Here is a 21,674-nt window from a genome sequence, read left to right as displayed (position 1 = left end):
GCATACCACCCCTGCCCTGATTTCCGTCTCTGTTAGGAGCCTTTTTTCCGGGGTCTTAAATCATCCTCAGTTTACCAAACACAAAACATCTAATACCTAGGAGACAGCCGCCTCGCCTGCTCGCTAGATTCTTCCTGCGAGTTTCTCTTTCCGGGTCAGCCGGGAAGGGTCCGCACCCCGCCCACCGCATTGGGAAGCACTTCCGGAGCAGCAGCGGAAGTGGCCCCACGGCTTCAGTTCTAGGACTCTCTTTTCAGTAGACCCGTGGGACTATTCCCAATCGTCAGCCTACTCCCCCAACGGTAAAAGTTCAGGCTCTCTGTAAGCCTGTAGGTACGAGGTGAACCGTGGCTTCCTTTCAAATAGGGCGCAGAGGAGGAAGGTGGTCGCAATCCGTCTATTAAGCCTGGCAGAGAGCTCATCACCTAACATCCATCATCTCATTTCATCTCAGCCACTTCGTGGGACAGGACCCACCATTCTGCCAGCTCTCTCCAGAAGACAAGTAACCGCCCCCCCCCTCCTCCCACCCTGCCAAGGTTAGGCTGCATAGGTAAAAGAGTGGAGCTCAGCACTAGATCCCAAGTCTGTTTAATTCCAAAGCCCTTTGTGTTCATCATTTATACCAATTAATTCTGCAACAGCCATAGTTGGTCATTTTAAATAAAACATTAAATAGAATTAGATTTTTCTGTCTTTCAGGAGTTAAAATTTGTTCTGCCATAGAAATAAAAATGTGATTATAAAATATTGAGTGATTTTAAGAACAATTTACACAACCAAATGGGTTGAAAATGCAGCAATGCTTCCATTGTTCAAAGCATTTTTGATTAATATTTGTGTACCATCAATGCCTGTTTACAGGAGAATTGGTTCCACAAAATTACAGCCACACTTTGTATTTTGGTAAGACTTAACTGGTTACTTAGATTGAAATGTTAAAGGGATTAAAATCAAGGTGGGTCAAGACAAAAGCTTGTTTCAAAGTGTGAAAAGTGTAATTTGCAAACTATGGAAGTGAAACTAGTGTATGTTGTATAGGTGTATAGTGTGTGTTGTATAGGTGGTGACTATACAGTAGCCGGTCCTGATTTGAAAGCAGAGGACCTGACTGACCACAAAGACCCTTCTCCCCTTGCAGCCCTTGGCAGGCAGTAGCTGTGCTCACCTGAGAAAGCAGAGACTGGAGCACGGGGCTGAGAAAGCCACTCTCCACTCCTGTGTGTAAGAAGATGTTCAAAATTCCTTCCCAGACCCAAACATGACACATGCAAGAGAATTTTCGAAAATAACAAAATATTCAGAGGCCAGGTGTTCTGACTTTCTGGCAGGCTAAGGGCACACGGAGAAACGTCAGCCAGGGAGACGGCTGCAACCCCCCACCCTCACCCCAGGCAGGCTGATGGCCACATCCCTGAGTCTGCTCTTTCCTGGAATCCAGTGGTCAAGAGTGAGCCCTGCCATTTCCAGGATGAGGGCCCACATCCTGTGGGCAGTCCAGTCAGAGAATGAGAAGGAAAGGAAGCCCCTCCTAAGCCCAGGGCTCCTGTCAAAGGTCAGGAGCCAGCCTGAGAGTGAGCAGGGGGCTGTCAGACCACAGGGTAACCTTAAGTAATGGCAATGGTGAGGGTGTCACAGGTGCTTCCTTTTTTTCGTTAGGAAATATAAGAATAACCTACAAGTTTCCTAAACCAGGTTCTATGTGTGGTAGAAATGTATGCACATGGTTATTTTTCCATTATGCTGTAGTTAGATTCAAGTAAAAAAATTTAATAAGCTCCCCTTTATCCATCATGAAATGGGTGGAGGACAGTCTCTTAACCATGAGCACCGTGACCAAGAATTCCAAACAAGGATGCCCATTTTAGGGACAGTACTGTAAGGAAGTCTGGATTTGAAATTTTCAAATTTGCTGTATTTTATCAAAACCTAGTTCTAATCCTGGCTCTGTCACAAAACTTCTGGTCACCTTGAGCACATCACATCAGCTCTCTGTTAATGAGGCCACTGGACCTCAGGGTTTCTGATGTCTTTGCAGCCTCAAAATTCTACCTTGGAAGACACTTTCTCAAGCCAATGATTAAAAGAAGCTTATGTTACACTATTTCTTTCTGCTGGCAAAGAAGAAACAGATGTTCCTTAAAAACTGGTTTTTGTGCCTTTATTACTGCTTTCCTGGTAAGAAATCTGGAGTGACAGCTACAGGCAGGCTGTACATAAACACCTTCTCCGGCCACTCCTTCCTCACCATTGCCACTCATAAAAGCGACCACAGGCCGAAGACGGCACAGCTTCCGCCTAAATTACCAGCCTTTACTTTTATAACCATTTAAACATATTATGATTTTAAATTATACATGTTTATTTCAATTCAAATTTTCACAGATTAAAAAAACTGCATTTTATTAGAGTCAATTTGCAGCAATGATTTCTCATGGGAAAAAAAAAAAGAGAGAGACAGACAATAATCATTCAGATTTCGGATTTGAACAAAACATCTTCCTGCACTTGGAGATCTTCCCACTAATCCAGCAGCAACATCTCAATGATGAGTTGAATCAAGACATGATACCTGACATCATGCCCAAAGGAGGGTAAGGCTTGAGGCTGCAGGCAGGAGATAACCCGGTAAAGGCAAGAGGCAGGTGCTGCCTCGCAGCCTCCACAGACACAACACAGTGTCAGTGGCTGGAGACTTTCCCGTGCGCTAACAATGGACACAGGATGCTCTCGCTATAAGTAAACGAATTCAGGTTCTGGCAACTCTTCATGAAAACAACAGGTTCAAAAGAAATGTCTGCTCCAAGGCACCAAGGGTGTAAAGCTTTTTAGAAGATACACAGAAATGAACAGACTGAAAAAGGGAAAGGGAATTAGCTTCTCAGTGGAGGAATCTGCCATTACTCTAACTCTTGTAAATGATTAATTCAGATAGATTACAATCAAAACGTACATCGAACAGATCATGCTGTGGGAGGGAACATCTGACCAAAGACCATTCCCGCGGGCACTTGGGGAGCTGCTGGTATGTGCTTACAGGGCTTTGTCCTCGAGCCAGGGAAGCTGCTCACTTGTATTTGTAAAATCCTTCTCCAGATTTCTTGCCAAACTTTTTCTCTGCTACCAGCTTATTCAGGGATGGGCAGGGCTGAAACAGGGGGTTCTTTGAGTCCATTTCATGCCAACCTATTGAGAGAGGGAAAAAGAGCTTAGGATGAAGTGCTGGGTTTATTTTACATCTCAGCATTCCCAGGGTGAGTCTGTTGGCCTGAATCGCATGAGTGAGGCCCGTGGGCCTCTCCCACGTCAGAGTAGGAACCCTTCTCCCCACGCTCTGCCTCCAGACTCGCAGAGGCAGAGGGAAGGCTGAACATGAGCCTCAAAGCAGGGTTGCACCACTGAGCCGTGTCTCGCTTGAGGCCCAGCTCTCCCATGGCCCTTCTGTTCATCCAACTCCTTCCTGGAAATAGCTGATGCCAAAGGTGTCCATTAATTTGGTGGCTAGACCCCTCAGTGACACAGTGAAATGACTTTCAGGCATGTTAAAAATCTGAATTTGCTGCTACTGGTATTTTATATCCTCATAAAGTTCTTGCTTCCACTAGAACCTCCCCTTGCTCCTTCCCATAGGTATTCTTCGTACAACTTGGTACTATGAGCTACATTCAACTTCAGTTGCCACTACAGTAAAATGAATACACAGTTTTAAATGGTTCCACATCTTGAATGCAGTGGCTACACAGATCAGCATGCCTGACAGAATGACTGTGTACCAATGCCAGTTTCCTGGCTCTGCTATCACTGTGGCTGCTATGAGATACAACCCTAAGGGGAAACTAGTACACAGGCCCTGTCTGTGCTGTATTTCACTGAATGTGGGACTTCCTATGAATTCACAATTCTTTCAAAACAGAAAGATTTTTTAAAAGTTACCTTATGAGACTAGGCAGTCATATTTTTCCTTCAGTCATGTTACTTGAATCTTTCAGCTGGTGGGACAGGACTTTGGAAGGTCTACTAAGGCTCCTTATCTATTTAAATAGGCATTTAATTTAATTCACAGTTGAAAGAGACTACCTCAACTCAACTCTAGACAGACAACAGGGAATTCCAATTCTTACCATCTAGGATGAACTTCGTAGTATCCAGCCCAACATAATCGAGAAGCTCAAATGGACCCATGGGGTAGCCGGCGCCCAGCTTCATCGCCATGTCGATGTCCTCCTTGGATGCTTCACCTAAGCAGCAGAGGGCAGCACTGAGCCACCACCACCCGTCCCATGGTCACCCTGTCCGCGCTTAGTCCCTGAATTACCAGTGTTCTACATGTCATGCACATTCAAGAAAGTTCTGGAGTCAGGATTTCCGGCTTGGGTAAGATTTTTCTAAGAGGTAACAAGATTTTCAAAGCTACTACATGAAGTTACTCTGTGAGGTAAATTCTCAAGCATTACCATTCTGTTCGTGGAGAGAGAAGGCCCCAGAGGCCGGGAAACATTAGTTACTTTCTAATGCATTGGGATTCTCCTTCTCTGGAATAACTTACTAAAAAATCCTTTAAAGCTACAGCATGTTTGTGACTGATAAAGGGACTGTTTTTTAAAAAAGGAAACAATGAAGCTATATGTTTTTCTATGTATTGTATGTATACTTTTCTTTTTTACCTTTCTTGGTTTTGTAAGTAATGAGTCATTCCTTTGAAATCCCACGCAAATAAACTCTTTAGTCAAGATAATGTTTAAAGAAAAGCCGAAACCTGACTTAGAACTGCCACTCAAGTTTGAAAGTGTGTTGAGGAAACTAAGACAAGAACCAAAGTGCTTTTTCCGTGGAATATTATCCTTCACATAATGTCTGTGGACCAGAGGTCTTTAGAGAGAGCAACCTGTCCCCTTTCTCCAACATCAGGAGCACAACTAGCCTGTAACGAGTGTCTAGAATTTTGTTCCAAAGCATAAAGAAATGGTCAGTTAAAACAAAGCTAAATAAAAAAAGTGATTAAAAAACTTGAGAGGACGTCACAACCTAAATATTTCAGATATTTTAGGCATGAGGAACAAGAACTACTTAAACAGGCATAAACGTTCTATTTTTAAAAGCATATGAAGTACTAAGATAATGCCAAAGGATTTCAAGGTGGTTCAGGATGATTAAAATACCAACCAATTATTTCTCCTGGGTGACTTTATCGGTACTCCTCTGATTAGTCAACCAGAAGTTCCTTAGAATGATTTGAGTTTCAGGTCAGAAGAGAGCAAAAATGATCACACAGACATTAGCCTTATCAGGCAGCCTCACTCATTCATTCAACTTCTGTTTAATATCTGTTATGTATCAGGCACCAGAGACTTGGAATGAAACCAAGAAAGACAAGTACTGCAATGTTCATGATCTAATGTGAGGATTCAGATGGGCAAACCAAAACTTTCATCTAACAAGTGCTGAAGATTCAGGAAGATTCACACGGCTATGTGGGCAAAGATAGAGAGGTTTACTCACAATGCTATGACTTCACCAAAACCACCACCCAGGAACGGGTCCTGATGGTCCTGAAGAGAATCCCCAGGGAAGAGCGGGCAGGGAAGGGCATTCCAGGCAGCAAGAACAGCATGTGCAAAGCAGGAATGAGAAAGCACATGGCAGCTGATAAAAGAGTCTGCTGAGAGGATTTCATTAGGCTCCCAGGCTTCTGTGGTGCAGAGGCCGAACACTGAAGCAAGCCTAGCATGCTCCTGGGGCTCGCTCCTGCTGCTCCTTGCACTGGGATCCTGTCCTCAACATCTGCAGACCTCTGCTCAGGTGCCAGAGCATCAGAGACTCCCCTCCTCTCTGCACATAACCTAAGAGCTATCAAGACTCCAGGCTAGGACTCCTGCCACCTCCTAGACCCCCTATATTTACCTTTCTCAAGGATTACTGGTCACAACCTAACATGTTATCTATTGGTTCACTCGCTATAGGCTGTCTCCCCTTATTAGAATATCAGCTTCCTGCGGATAGAAATCTCATAGCATAATGGTTCCAACTTACCTTAAAGCCATTTAATCAAATCAATATTCAGGAAAGACAATAAACCCTAGAGTCAAGAGTGTTATCCTAGATTCAGAAACTCACTTGACTATTTTATTTCTAAAAAATAATATGAAGACATAGCACATTATGGGGAAAAAAATCTGAACAGTTTTACAAAGTCAGCACAATTCTAAAAATTCTGTTCTGAGTAAGAGTAAAAGGGGTGGGGGAGAGAGAGAAATATATAAAAGAGACTGGAATGCCAAGTGGGAGTTAAACATGGTATCATGCTTTAGGTCATTAATTCCTAATTTTTAGAGTCAAGCACTTCAAATCTGATACCTTCTCCAAAATAAATGTGCATACACACGAAATTCTGCATCAACCTTAGAAGGTTGATAGGGCCCCCTACCCCTACTCCCTATCCCCTAACTCTGGACAAAGAAAAGCATCCTCAGTGAACTCCCAGCTCTTCTACAGACCTGGGAACTGGGGACCTGCCCGAATAGGCTTCTTCTGCTGGATCATCAGCACCACCTACCGACCATTCTTGGCAAAACAACAAACCAGGGTCACAGGCAACAGGATCAGAACTTCAGCGCAGCCACCATTCCTTTATCCAACAGCAGCTACCTAAAGCCTGGCTTATACAAGCACCTTGGAAGTATGAAGATGAGGACCCAAACACTGAAAACGGAGTACAGTAGGAGAAGAAAGATGTGCGCCATGCGGCAGGCATGTGCCCTGAAGCAGAAGCAAAGCATAGAGAGTTATGACAACAACAAAGATTATATCCAGCTTGGAGCACTGGGGACAGTCCAGTGGGGCCTTGAGAGAAGGTGGGAGTAAGGCGTGAGGCAAGACAAGAAGGCAGAGGGTGAGGAGAAAGAAGGCTCCCTGGCAAGGGCACTTATCCGGTAGGCTCCGACGGAACCACTGAACGTGTCCCGAGCACGGCAGGGACACTGTGAGCAGGATGTCACACGGTGACTGGGGCACAGGCTCGTGACACTCCCAGGTGTCACCCAAGAAAAGCTAACCACGCAGCCCCACCACCCTGCCAGAGCTGCCTCTGACCCGTCAGTGGCGTCCGACAGCAGGTGCTATCTGCTGCGGCCACCAGCCTGCTCAGAGGTCTGCAGAGAGAGCCCTGACCCCAGGGATGAGATTACAGTGGGAACACCGGCAGCACCAGGACTGAGGACAGAGGCTGCGAGGCACTGCGGAGGAAGGCCTGACCCAGGAGCAAGGACGCCCACAGCCAGGGAGCGTGGTGAGTGGCAGCGGTGTGCCCGAGACCCCAAGGACAGTTGGCAGATGCACTGCTAAGGGCCTGTGAACTCTGAAAGCTGTTCAGCTGTCCAGGAGGTCCGAGTGGACAGTGATGGAGCGGATTCTCTGTTCTAACACCCCACACATCCTTCCGACGACCCCCTACCACTCAAAGCAGCGCTCCGCCCACCTGTCTTAGAGGCATGCTCACCTCAGGTATATCAAGTATTTGTTATGTGCCCAAAATTCACAATGAAACCCTACTCCCTAAATACAGTGGTATAAGGAGGTAGGACCTTGTAGGAATTGGAAGAGTCACGGGGGTGGAGCTCGCAGAGCTCTTCCCAGAGTCACAGGAGAGCTGGTTTCCTCGCTCCGCTCTCTACCATGTGAGGACACGAGAAGTCAGCGGTCTGCAGCCAGAGGAGGGCTCTCACCAGACACTCGATCGTGCTGGCACCCTAGTCTTGGACTATTGTCTCCAGAAATGTGAGAAATAAATTGTGGTCATTTATATACCACCCAGTCTATATCGCTGTTTTTTTTTAAAAGCACATAAGCTGACCAAGATAATGTCATACAGAGAAGTTCTCCACCATGCGTTCGGAAAGGGGTGGGCTAAGCTGCCCTCACGGTCCAACTCTGCTGCCATGCAGAAATGGAATGCACTGTCCCCTCACCCTCCTGGACAACACGATATTGAGGAGAGCAGTTTGGAAAAGGCAGAAGCTAAGTGTGGATCCCTTGTTGCCTGAGGAGCCGCACTACAGGCAGGCTGGCACGGGGAGACTCGATGACGGGTGGGGGTCAAGTGACAAATGAACAGACACGGCAGGTGAAGGAGGGCAATCCACAACACTCTCAGATTTCAAAGGAGAACGGAGGCAGCTCAGTCAGTCACTCCAGCAGGTGAACGCAAACGGGATGGCAGGCGGGCATGTGAGCACGCTTGCCGCTGGCAGAACCGTGAGGTGGCAGAAGGGACACAGTAAGAAGCCTGAGGCTGAGGAGTCCAGACCACAGAGCGGCTTTCCAGGAAACAGCGCCCACCCACTCCAATACTCAGTCCCTCCAGCACACTGAAGCAGCACCAAGGGCAAATACAAGCACTTCCCCCTGGGGTCAGATCCCCCGCCCAGTTTCATCTCCCCGGTGGCTATGATGGTGAAGGTCAGAGGGATCCATCTGTACAGAAAAGGACCACTGCTGATGGGAGGAAAGCGGAGGACAAGAAAGTGACTTTCAACTTACAGCCAGACACGCGGTTCAGGTGAAAATGTATCAAAAGTGACAGTATGTGTCAGTGAGAAGAACACCGTTCAGAGGTGGATCACCCATATGCTATATTCTAAAACATTACATTACCAAGAAAACCCGTCTTTCAAAGGAGGGCAAAACGCTTCATGCTGTCTTTGAGGTGCAATTAGTTGTATTTGTTGATAGAAAAACACAGAAGTGTTGGTTTGATCTTGAAGCAAAAGTGAGGCAAATGCCTCCATAAAACACAGAGAAAAGTTTTAATATTTAAAGCAGATTTTGAGGAAGCAAATATGCTTTCATCTCTCTAGAAGAGCTGGTATAAATGCTTTGTTTCAAAAATGACATTCTCAGGAGCAAGCATTTGTGAATGAAGTAACTGAAAACAATTACAGTTGCTTTTCATTCAGTCCTATTAAGGCCTGTTTGCCTTTGAAGCAGAGATGAAACAATTACCTTCCACAAATGCCATAGGGAAGGTAGGCAGGAAGATACATGACATTTTCTAACCTTGGATCATGTCCCAAGTCTATTTCTACAACAGGGAAAATCATTCTTTGTCAATCTACCAGTACTGACGAAAAACCATTTTAGACCATTCTTAAGGTTAAAAAAAAAAATGCATCATAACATCATTCAGGAAGGACCGACACCACTGTCAGAAACATTCCTTGTCATGTTACAATCTTGTTAAAATTTCCCATCTCCTGTCACAATTTTACAACCTTAGGGAATTTCAAAGGTTCCCTAGCCCAGTGATTTTTATATCACTGTCATCGTTTTAAGCAATAAACCTCTTAGCCAGAGATCCAGGATAGAAACCCACGTTGGCCTATGACTGCTCTGGCTGAGACTGTAGTTGGAGGTGGCTGAGGGGGAAGTCCCCAGAGTCACCCCCGAAGCCTCCAAGGGAATCGAGGGGGTCCTGGGAACACAGTGACAAAGGCGCCAGGCTCAGGGTGAGGCTGATTCACGGGAGTGGGAGAACAGAAGCTCCTCCCCTGCTCCACAGGGCCCAGCCCTCGCACAGAAGGCCTCCATGCCTGCTGCCCGCGGCCCGGGCGGGGACAGCTACCTCGCTCAGACAGCCTGACTGCTTCCATGAGGTACGGCACCAGAAGACGGTTCACGATAAACCCAGGCGTGTCCTGTCAGAGGAGAGAGAAAAACGGACAACAAGTGAATTTCTGTGAACTTTATCTTTACGTAAAGTCACCAGCTCGCTCCTTCTCACCCTGGATTATCACACACATTTATCAAGCTGTACATTTTCAATGTTTCAAAGCGCCAAGACAGCCTCGTTTCTATGCCACATGACAGTTTAACCAACTATTACAGTAACCAGAAGCCCCTACTGCACGGGTCCTGAAAGGAGTAAAGGCGGAGCCAGGGGGCCACTAGAAAGAGCACAGCTTTGGGAGCGGGTGGGTCTGGGCTCAGGTTCGAACACTCTTTGACCTTGCATCATTCTAAAACTCAGTTTCATCATCTGTGAAATGGGAGCAGTAATTTCTACCTCACTAGTTGTGAAGATAAATGAAAGCACGTAAAATGCTGCACATATAGCATTATTATGCTCCCCTCAAACAGTAGACCCTTTACTCCTCTCCTGCATTTCTTAACGAGTCTAGAAAAAGTCATACTCCACCCTGAACGCGCCTCGGGAGCACAACTTCCCAGCTGTTGAGGATTTCCTCAGGCTCTTTCTATGTGCACTCTGGCGCTGGGCACAGGACTCTGGAGCTGGGGACAGGGCCCGGGACAAACTAGCAGGTCCCAACAGACCGAGGGCCTCTCCCAGCTCACCGATCAAGACTCCTCCCAGGAAGACGCCTTTCTTCGTTTCCCTCCTCACTCAAACACTTAACCATCTCTCCTGGAGGGATGGTGGGAATGCAGATTCTGTCTACTGACCTCTCCTGGGAGCTTGTGAGGCAGGCTCGCTTGGTACCTTTTCAGTGGTTTTTATGGAAAGTTGATTTCCACTAAGTAAACAGAGTTCCCTCTTAACAAAAGGCTGATGACCCTCCCTCAGGAAAAAACCCTCACCGTGGCCCAGGCTGTGAGTCCCGTTTCAAGCACACACTGGGCACTCCATACACATCTGAACAGAGATGCCCAGCTCCTGTGTTACTCTACTCACCTGCCTGCATAATGTAGCACAGGGCCGTTCCTCCTTTCACTCTGGACCAACTGAAACCACCCCTACGCTACCTCTCAGGAATACAGAGATGCACAGAAGAGCTTTATCTGTCTAACCAAGACCATTCATATAATTATGTTGATTTATTAATAATAACCAGGGCAAACCTGTTTTTTAACTTCAAAAATTAACTGCAGAAATTCAGGACAGGGTAGGGTACCTGACTGCAGGAGGCCACGCCATACACAAGGTTAGAAATCAGAAAGTAGCCTGGGAAAAGTATTTTCTCCAATATACGGAGTGTTCATATATCGTTACAAGGCTGCTCTGGTGGCTCAGTGGTAAAGAATCTGCCTGCCAATGCAGGAGACATGGGTTCAGTCCCTAGGTTGGGAAGATCCCCTGGAGAAGGAAACAGCAGCCCACTCCAGGATTCCTGCCTAGGAAATCCCACGGACAGAGAAATCTTGTAGGCTACAGTCCATGGGGTTGCAAAAGAGTCGGACACAGCTTAGCGACTAAACAACAAAAAATCGAAGAAATATTCAGTAAAACAAAAGAGCACGTTACCAGTAAGGTTACTGGCAAGGGGCTTTGTCCCCATTATGATATTCAATGCTGTTGAAGATACAGAGATACTCTCATAACACTGGAATGTAAAGAGACGCGGCCCTTTGATAAAGCAATTTAACTTTATGTACTCATACACCTTACATTTTTCGTACACATTTACTTATTCATTAAATACACTTTATTTACTGTACTTATTATATAGCAGGAATTGTTTGTCCTAAGTACTTTACAGTCATTCACTTATTCCTCACAGTAACCCTGTAAGGTAAGTTCTGTTGCTGCCTCTGTGTGAGGGAGAGGATGCCGAGGCAGGGAGGTTACGAGACCCGCCCAAGGTTACACATCCAGTAAGTGCCGAAGCCAGGATGTGAGCCCAGGCAGGCTGGCTCAAGTCCACGGCCTTCACCTTTTCACACCACGCTTTGCCTGTGAAGTGTTCCTATGAAGAAAGACACGTTTTAGGCACACTGATGTCATTCTTCTATGTTGGGTGTTACTACGCTATAATCCTGGAGGTCAGATCCACATCTATTTGTGTAAATCAAGTTTCAGTGGGGCAGACGCACAGTACTCCTTGCAGGTATGGTCCATGCTGCTTTCCTGTGACAGCAGCAGAATCCAGCAGTTGCAGCAGAGACTGTACATCCTAGAATACTTCTATCTGGCTCTTGAAAGAGAAGCCTGCTGACGTTTGTTCTATGTGATTTCCTCTACTATCTGGATGCCACACCAAGGGCCTGAATAACTGACCCTGAGAGTTAGTCAGGGTCTAAAAGACTCCCTGAATGCCTAAGGTAGCACCTAAAAAGAGAGTTCTGCGACAGCGTAACAAGAGCAATTTCATGAGACCACAGTTCCCAGGCCTGCACCCACCATGGCCATCCCGATGGAAAAATGGATCATCACTCTCCGTGAATTAATGACTTTGCTGCTAAAGACCACCCCTGGCTTGTTCCTGCACTCTTATTTTACACCTAGCTTTTTCTCACACAATGGCTACTTTTTGCCATGAACAAAGCAAAAACTGGTAACAAAATACAACCATACCCTCTGGTTATTAATGTGATATATATTTTTTTAATACATAAGATTTAAAACCATAAAACTAAACCAACAAAAAATGAGTGTTAAAAAATGAGATTCCCTAATATAACACTCCAGTCCTGGAATGCAGGGGACTGGCATGTTTAAGTCTGCTCTCTTTGGCTGTTGGGGTCCACGTTGACAGATGACTTATTCAGATGATTCATAAACCACGGGAGTTTTCATGGATTAATTCAATATTGTAAGTTCAAACTTGAGACTATTTTGGAAAGTAAAAGTATGCTATGAGAAGAACCACCATGATATTTAAAAGATTACAGTCAACTAGCTATTCCACACCTGGGTATATATCTGAAAAAAAACAAAAACACTAATTCAAAAAGATATGTGCGCCCCAGTGTTCATAGCCAAGACATGGAAACAACCCAAGTGCCCATCAACAGACACCTGGCTTAAGGAGACATGGCATGTATACAATGGAATACTACTCAGCCATATAAAAAAGAATGAGACCCTGCCATTTGCAGCAACATGGATGGACTTGGAGAGCATTATGCTAAGTGAGATAAGTCAGACAGAGAAAGACAAATACTGTACATCGCTTACACGTGGAATCTAAACAATACAACAAACTAATGAACAGAACAAAAGAGCAGACTCACAGATACAGAGACCAAATTAGTGGTTACCATGGGGTAGGGGTGGGGTGTGGACAGCACAGGGCTGAGAGAGGGAGACGCAAACTAACGGACGTGAGACAGGTCAAGGACGCATCACTGCACAGCATGGGGAGCACAGCCAACATTTTGTAGTAACTGTGAATGCAAAGTAACCTTTACAAATTCCATGAAAAAATAAAAACTCTAAAAATGTAAAAAAATTAAATTATGGTCAAAACGATAAATGACATATTTACAAATAATTGGGCTTCCCTGGTGGCTCAGTCAGTAAAGAATCCGCCTACAATGCAGGAGACCACCTGAAATGTAGGAGACACAACCCCCTCCCGTATTCTTGCCTGGGAAATCCCACGGACAGAGGAGCCTGGCAGACTACAGTTCATGGAATCACAAGGGTCGAACACGACTTAGTGAGTAAACCACCAACCATCATAAAAATTTGTAATGGCATCTTGTGACACAATTATCCTTTCAGAAAAACTACCAAGTCATGCAGAAGTGCCGTTCCTAAATCTGAGGGGAACTAAACAAGAACTACAGCAAATGCAGAGACTGAAGGTAATCAGAGCAAAGCAGGTGAGAGCACCAGGGATAACTTTACATCTAATCACCAGGACTCCTTGCTAGACGCAGCTCGCCCTCTACAGCCTGCAGACAGACCTGCAGGAAGAGTGCCCCTCTCCCACATCAGCCCACAGCAGGGGACTCCCTCCTGGAATAAGTCAGGGTCCCAGGAAAATCACCCCCTCCCTGCAGGAAGAGTGCCCCTCTCCCACATCAGCCCACAGCAGAAGACTCCCTCCTGGAATAAGTCAGGGTCCCAGAAAAATCACCCCCTCCCTGCAGGAAGAGTGCCCCTCTCCCACATCAGCCCACAGCAGAAGACTCCCTCCTGGAATAAGTCAGGGTCCCAGAAAAATCACCCCCTCCCTGCAGGAAGAGTGCCGCTCTCCCACATCAGCCCACAGCAGAAGACTCCCTCCTGGAATAAGTCAGGGTCCCAGAAAAATCACCCCCTCCCTACAGGAAGAGTGCCCCTCTCCCACATCAGCCCACAGCAGAAGACTCCCTCCTGGAATAAGTCAGGGTCCCAGGAAAATCACCCCCTCCCTGCAGGAAGAGTGCCCCTCTCCCACATCAGCCCACAGCAGAAGACTCCCTCCTGGAATAAGTCAGGTCCCAGAAAAATCACCCCCTCCCCGGGCTACCCATACGCTACCTTGCAAGCAACAGGATGCTTCCCCAGGGCTCTGCTGAAGTCTAGCAGAGATTCAAACGTCTTCTGGCTGGTCATTGGTGTTTTAATGACCTGGAAATGCAAAGTAGAGAAGAATTATAACCATAAAATCAGCAAACAATTTCAATAGAACGGTTCAAGGAAACATTGAGGGAAAACGGCCACACAGGTGGCAAAAATAATTTTTAGTTTCAGAAAAGAAGGATCTCAAGCCAGAAACAAAATGTCCACTTCAAGACAGTGGACTATGACAGAATACACAAAATCAAGGCTAAAAAACTGATATAAATGTGTGTATATACGTGTAGGAGGTTTCACAGACTTGTCACTGAGACTTGGGTTCAAACCCCAATCACACCACTTACCGGCTCTGTGACTCTGGGAATGTTTCTAGAAATTAAAATAACATTGAAATCACTCTACCTACCCTCAAGGAGCTGAGGTGAGACTGGAATTAGATTAGGAAGTAAAGCATTAAGGGCAGCTCCAAGAAAATGCTCAGTAAATACTGGCTCTTTTTAGGGTTTTACTTGCCACTGTTAATGAGTTCAGGGAAGTAACTGGAAGTCTACTAGAATATAATGCTTGCCTTTAACACACTCTGCATGAAGACGCACCTTTTCCTAGTCCAAAGATGAAGAGAAGGAGCCCCAGGAAAACTGAGTGATGCGCCCAGGCCACCAAGGTCCTGTGGACTCTGAGGGGGCCCTGTAACCCCCTATTACACCACCCTCTCCCACACAGATGCCCCAAAGGCCAACAGCTCCCTCTGCCTCAGAACAGGCTCATCCCAGAGGAAGGCTTTCATACCCAGCAAAGGCAGGTCTATGGCTGGGGCATGCCACCTACCCGAACCCCGGGAAGGCCCAGGCCACCCCCCGACCCTCTCTGTGAGGTGCACGGCAAGAGCACGCCTGCTGCCCCGCTCACAGCGGGCTGCAGGGCTCAACAGGGGTCGGCACCGGGCACCACACCTGGCAGTCAGCTCGCAGGAAAGAACTCGCCTGTCAGGAATTAGATTTCAGCATATGAAGAGAGACCCAGAAAAATTTATATAAGTTAAATATGTAATTGAAATGCCAGTTAAGGGACTTCAATGAGAGTCAAAGCCAACAGGCTTGGCTTCTACAGCAGACCCTTTATATAAGCTCAGGTGAGTCAAAGCAAGCCCTGGTGCCTCCGCTTTCGCATATGAAACAGGGTGACGACATCTGACACATCCCCTCTCTTCTAAGGGGACTGTGTGGTGTAATGAGATAGTGTCTGTGCAGGATGGAAAGCGCTATATGAATGAAGAGAGTCATTAGCATTATCATTCATGCTTTAACGTGATCACGGCTTGGGATGTGCTGGTATGCTATGGCACGGAGGGAAGCTAATGAGTGAAAACAGACCAAAGGCGCCATTAAGAGGGGGTTAAGGATGGCACGATACTGCTCTGCAGACACCACAAATCAAACAGCAACCTGAGGATTATTCAAGAGGAAGCGGAAACATCACCTCCATCTGGACCAAACAGACTGGGCCGTGACAAGGGCTGCAAGTCAGGGAGTTTTAAAAATAATTTGGTGACTTAAAGGAGTCAACAGTAAAGAGTCTTGTTTTATTTTTAACAGGACGAATGCATACTTATTCATTCATCCAACAAACAATGTGCTGCAGATACTCTGTTTCAACACAGGGTCTGAAAAATTACACATATACACATATAAATGTGCCCAGTCCCAAGTACAGGAAAAGAGCCACTCAACTTACAGTTCATTTTGGTGTTTACCACCAGGGACATACACTCGAATGCTCAAGTTAAAAAATAAAAGTTGCATAAAGAAGAGCACTTTTAGAAAACATTTTCTAGAAAATGTTAACATTTGTCAAACATTAACTGTTAATAATCAATGTACCATATTTCCAAAGACACAAATGGACACTATCAGGTAAATGCAGTTGAAAACATTATTAGAGTTGGAATATGTCTTTATCTTCAAAACACGTACGTACATGACATAGTAACCGAAAACGTGGAAAATTTCATTTCACTTCCTTGCTCTTTCCTGCATTAGGAAAAACGCTTTCTTCTATTCCCTGTGCCCCTTTCGTTCCTCAACTTCTTCAAAAACAGCCTTAGAAATTGGCAGTAAATTAGAAGCCAAGAAGCAATGTTAGTGGAAGAGAGAATTCCTATCACAGGATGGTTCAGAGTAGTCCCTGAAAGAAAACTGTAGGGAAATTTAGTCATCCTTAAACTAGATGCTAATGCTTATAGAGGGGAGGGGCTGAGCATCAGGAGGTGGCAGAAACAAGGGGACGCCGGAGGGAAGAGGGCCTGGAGCAGGCAGCAGTGGGAGACCACATCTCCACTCTCCCCCAGGGAGCCCCGGCTAGTCTCTGCAGGTCTGCCCGGGTCCACAGCCCCCACACTTCGCACGGCAATAACTCCTCAAGCTCAGTACAAATGCTGTTTTAATAGAAGCTGCTCCTCGGACTCTGTAATTAGCCCCTCTATAAAAGGCAAGCTGCAGCGTTTCAGTGCAAATTATCTACTGTGACTCCACCTCCCTTGTACCCGAGTCTCGAGCAAGCAAGTGGCAGCAGCAGCCCAACAACCCTCCCGGCCACTTCCCTCCGCCTCCTGGGGCCGAGGTCAGGAGGTTCGAGGCTCCGAGGAGCTGCTTCATAGCTGTGGTCACAACACAGAAGAGCTGTGCCTCTGTGGGGACAGTACAAAGGCCCCGTCACCGGAGCTGACACCAGTGTGACCCAGCAACAGTGGACAGTGTAATACAGCGGCTCCGGGAGGAAACCAGGCTTCTAATAAAATTCCTCATCCAGCCTGGACAAGACAACACGAACGTGTGGTTCTCCCCTACGTGGGCTCATCAGGCCAGTGATCTTCAGTACCACCTTCCCAATCTGATGCTTCTCTCTGCACTGCTCATCAGCTATGGCATAAACAATAAGTGATATTCCACACAGGTAACAGCCCTCCTGGACACCACTGGTCAAAAGAGAGGTCTGCAGAGAAATAAAGCCCAGGGGCCTTCCTAGATATTAGGTGCTGTTTCTTCCTTTGGCTCTGAAAGGAGACTGGCTAGAGAAACCCAAGCACAAGCACAACCAACCTGCCAACTTCCCACTACAATTCCCGGTGGAATGCAATCCCCACTCAGAAGCAGGGCTGAGAGCAGGCAGAGCAAGCACTCAAGCAGACCACACTGACCTCCACAAGCTTCATCAAAGGCACTGGGTTGAAGAAATGGAGCCCGGCGAATCGGTCCTGTCTGGTGGTGGAATTGGCTAGGCTTGTGATCTGCAAAGAGGAAGTGTTGCTGGCAAAGATTGTGTGTCTGTGGAGAGAAAGACATTGGGGTGTTGGAATGACTCCCATCTTTGGAAGCAGTCAGGGAAAAGACACAACTTCATTAACATTAGGCTGAAATCAAGTGACCTGCTTCATTTAAATTCTAGTTACCTGCTCCAAAAGTCTGCTTAGTCTTTGCTAATCCTTCCTTAATTTTAGGCAACAAAGTTTCTACTGGCTACTTGCATTATTTAGTTTATATGGTTCGTGAAGAACACAAGGAGGCAAAAACAGCAGTCACAAGACGAAACTGCGAGTGAACAAGCGCTGAGGAAAGACAGGACGCACCACAGACCCTCAGAATAAACGAAAACTGTGAAGAAACACCCGAATCCTCCGTGAGAAACATCCGACATGAACTAAAATCATCTCCCCTCAAATGAAAAGCTTTACTTCCCCACTGATTGGGAATTGAAATGAAAACAGAAGGCAGCCAACATGGCCCAAAAGAAGTTTTAAGGCTACACTGGTAGGTTTGGGGAAGGAAGGATACGTGTATACACATGATAAACACGGCTCAACGCGTTCTAATTGCAGTGAAAGTGTCAGTCACTCAGTCGTGTCCAACTCTTTGCAGCCCCGCAGAATGCAGCCCACCAGGGTCCTCTGTCCATGGGATTCTCCAGGCAAGAATAACGGAGTGGGTTTCCACTCCAACCATTTCCTTCTCCAGGGGATCTTCCCAACCCAGGGATCAAATCCAGGTCTCCTGAATTACAGGAAGAATTTTTACCGTCTGAGCCACCAGGGAAGCCCTATTCTTATTATAAAATCTCCTTAAGAAGCAGTAGCATCTTCTTTTGTGTATATAAAATATTAAATTATTAATTTAAAAAACTCCATGCCGATTTCAACCAAATTTAATTTTAAAGACCTCAGTAAAGTGGGGTGCCAAAGGCATGACAGGCAAATCTTTAGAGATGGGCAAGACTGATCAGCTTTCCTACAGCACCACCTTGTGGATAAATATACACTAACTCTACTAATAACAGCAACCACAAGGGCTTGGCCACAGCACAGGAAGGGCAGTGATCCCTTACGACCAGATTAGGGTGTTCCCGCTTGCCCAAAAGGCAGTACTCTAATCTGTCTGAAATCAGGAGGAGTGGGAGGAGAGAAGGGAAGGGAGAAGAAACCAGTAATGTGGGAACAGCAGAGAAGAGTGAGGTTGCGAAAGCAGCTGCTGTGCTGGTGGTGTACACTGGTGTAGCCGTGCGATGGAATACTACTCAGCCACAAAAAAGGAGAAAATCATGCCATCTGCAGCAACATGGATGGACCTACAGATCTTCATACTGAGCCAGTCAGTCAGAGAAAGACAAGTATCACATGGTACCACTTCCATGTGGAACCTAAACTGTGACACAAACGAACCAAGCTAGGAAACTAACAGAATCATGGACAGAGAGCAGCCCAGGGGTTGTCAAGGGGCAGGGTCTGGGAGAGGGACAGGATGGGAGGGTGGGGTTAGAGATGTGAGATGCTACAGAGAGGATGGTAAACTGCACGGTGCTACAGTGCAGCACAGAGAGCTCTATTCAGCACCCTACGATAAACCATAATGGAGGAGAATGCGTGTATAACTGAGTCACCGAGCTGCACGGCAGAAGTCAAACACTGTAAACTAACTGTGCTGCTGCTGCTTAGTTGCTTCAGTCATATCCGACCGTGCGACCCTATGGACTGCGGCCCGCCAGGCTCCTCTGTCCACGGGCATTCTCCTGGCAAGAATACTAGAGTGTGTTGCCATGCCCTCTTCCAGGGGATCTTCCCAACCCAGGAATCAAACCCGGGTCTTCTGCAATGTAGGCGGATTCTTTACCACTGAGCTGGTATACTTCAACTTAAAAACACTGATAGAAAAACACTGACCCATTTCATGAGTAGGATTTACTGTATCTATGTACCACATCTTCCTTATCTTTCCTCTGTCAATGGGTATTTAGGTTGCTTCCATGTCTTGGCCATTGTAAATAGTGCTGCAATGAACACTGAGGTGCATGTATCTTTTGAATTATGGTTTTCTCCGGATATATGCCCAGGAGTGGAATTGCTGGATCATATGGTAGCTCTATTTTTAGTTATTTAAGGAACCTCCAAACTGTTCTAGAATCCTCTTGCCAATGCAGGATAAACAGGAGATGGGGGTTCAATCCCTGAGTTGGGATGATCTCCTGGAGGAGGAAATGGCAACACACTCCAGAATGCTTGCTGGGAGAATCCCATGGACAGAGGAGCTTGGTGGGCTACAGTCCATGGGGTCGCAGAGTCAGACATGACTGAAGGGACCGAGCATGCGTACTGTTCTCCATAGTGGCTGTACCTGTTTACATTCCTAGAATGGTGCAAGAGGGTTCCCTTTTCTCCACACTCTCTCCAGCACTGACTGTGCAGATTTTTTGATGATGGCCATTCTGACTGGTGATACCTCACTTAGTTTTAATTGGCATTTCTCTAATAATTAGTGATGCTGAACAGCTTTTCATGTGCCTTTGGCCATCTGTATCTTTTTCTGAGAAACGTCTATTTAGATCTTTTGCTTATTTTCTGATTGGGTTGAATGGCTTTTTGATATTGGGCTTCATGAGTTGTCTTCCCTTGTAGCTCAGTCGGTAAAGAATCTGCCTGCAGTATAGGAGACCCGGCTTCAATCCCTGGGTCAGGAAGATCCCCTGGAGAAGGAAATGGCAACCTACTCCAGTATCCTTGCCTGGAAAATCTCATGGACAGAGCAGGAGCCTGGTGGGCTGCGGTCCATGGGGTCACAAAGAGTCGGGCATGACTGAGCGACTAACACTTACTTACTTCTTGAGTTGTCTGTATACTTTGGACGGTCAACATTTCATAGGGCTTCCCTGATGGCTCAGACAGTAAAGAATCTGCCTGCAATGCAGATCTGAGTTTGATACCAGGATCGGTAAAATCCCCTGGAGAAGGAAATGGCAACCCACTCCAGTATCCTTGCCTGGAAAATCTCCTGGACATAGCAGGAGCCCGGTGGGCTGCAGTCCATGGGGTCACAAAGGGTCGGACACGATAACATCTTATGGAAGTACTTTTTCCTCATTCTGAGGGTTGTCTTTTCATTTTGTTCATACTTTCCTTTGCAATGCAAAACGTTTTACATTTAATTAGGTCCCGTTTATTTTTGTTTTTATTTTCATTACTCTAGGAGGTGGATCGAAAATGATCTTGCTGTGATTTATAGATCAACAGAATAGAACAGAAAGCCCAGAGATAAACCTACGCACCTATGGTCATTTAATCTATGACAGAGGAGGCAAAAATATACAGTGGAGAAAAGACAGTCTCTTCAGTAAGTGGTGCTGGGAAAACCGGATAGCTACATGTAAAAGAATAAAATTAGAATGCTGTATGCAAAAATAAACTAAAAATGGAATACAGACCTAAATGTAAGGCCAGATACAATAAAACTCTTAGAGGAAAACAGGGGCATAACACTCTCCTACATAAATAGCACTTCACTTTTAAGGCACGAGAACAGTGACCTTTCTCAACAACTTCCAAGTTGGCTGATTTAAAGGCCAGGCAAAGGGGCTTCTCCTTAAAGAAAAAAACCTTTTTAGCCAACACCCCTAACCAAGACAGTCTGGTTTCTGTCACATGGTGCTACAGCCCCTAAGAGAAGTGAAGCTGCTCAGTCATGTGTGACTCTTTGCGACCCCATGGACTGTAGTCCTACCAGGCTCCTCCGTCTGTGGAATTTTCCAGGCAAGGGTACTGGAGTCGGTTGCCATTTCCTTCTCCAGGGGATCTTCCCAACCCAGGGATCGAACCCAGGTCTCCTGCATTGCAGGTGGACACTTTACCCTCTGAGCCACCAGGGAAGCCTGTAAAGTACGTGAGCATGCTGATCAGCTGAGTGACACACGGGGGACAGAAAGACAGGCCTCTCCTCTTTGTCAGGGTCACCAGGCCACACCGCCCTAAGGGCCGTCAGGCCAGCAGGCCAGCATGCAAGTGTCTCTCTTTAGCCACTGCTCGCTGGTGACTGCCTAAGAATTACTGTTGTCATATAATCTTAATCTGACTTGAGTCCCAATCAAGACGGGTGGCGCATGGCCAAGCAACCCACAA

At 46.3% G+C, this 21,674-nt stretch overlaps 1 protein-coding gene across 1 annotated transcript in view; it reads right to left on the bottom strand.

Moving 5' to 3' along the window:
* Positions 1 to 2,341: 2,341 nt before the first annotated feature.
* The window catches only part of HADH (hydroxyacyl-CoA dehydrogenase), a 43,900-nt gene continuing 24,567 nt past the window's right edge, over positions 2,342 to 21,674 (bottom strand). Inside the window, exons 4-8 of the mRNA XM_086407008.1 lie at positions 17,436 to 17,562; positions 14,201 to 14,290; positions 9,617 to 9,689; positions 4,122 to 4,238; positions 2,342 to 3,186 (exon numbers count right to left, since the gene is read on the bottom strand). Of these exons, the coding sequence (XP_086263134.1) occupies positions 3,068 to 3,186; positions 4,122 to 4,238; positions 9,617 to 9,689; positions 14,201 to 14,290; positions 17,436 to 17,562 (526 nt within the window). The 3' untranslated portion in view covers positions 2,342 to 3,067. The remainder of the gene's footprint in view (positions 3,187 to 4,121; positions 4,239 to 9,616; positions 9,690 to 14,200; positions 14,291 to 17,435; positions 17,563 to 21,674) is intronic.

Source organism: Bos grunniens, chromosome 6, assembly GCF_055505025.1.
Source record: "Bos grunniens cultivar Pamir isolate PY7600 chromosome 6, Bosgru_T2T1.0, whole genome shotgun sequence".
In the NCBI taxonomy this organism is placed as follows: domain Eukaryota; kingdom Metazoa; phylum Chordata; class Mammalia; order Artiodactyla; family Bovidae; genus Bos; species Bos grunniens.
This window is presented reverse-complemented; position numbering and strand designations above follow the sequence as displayed.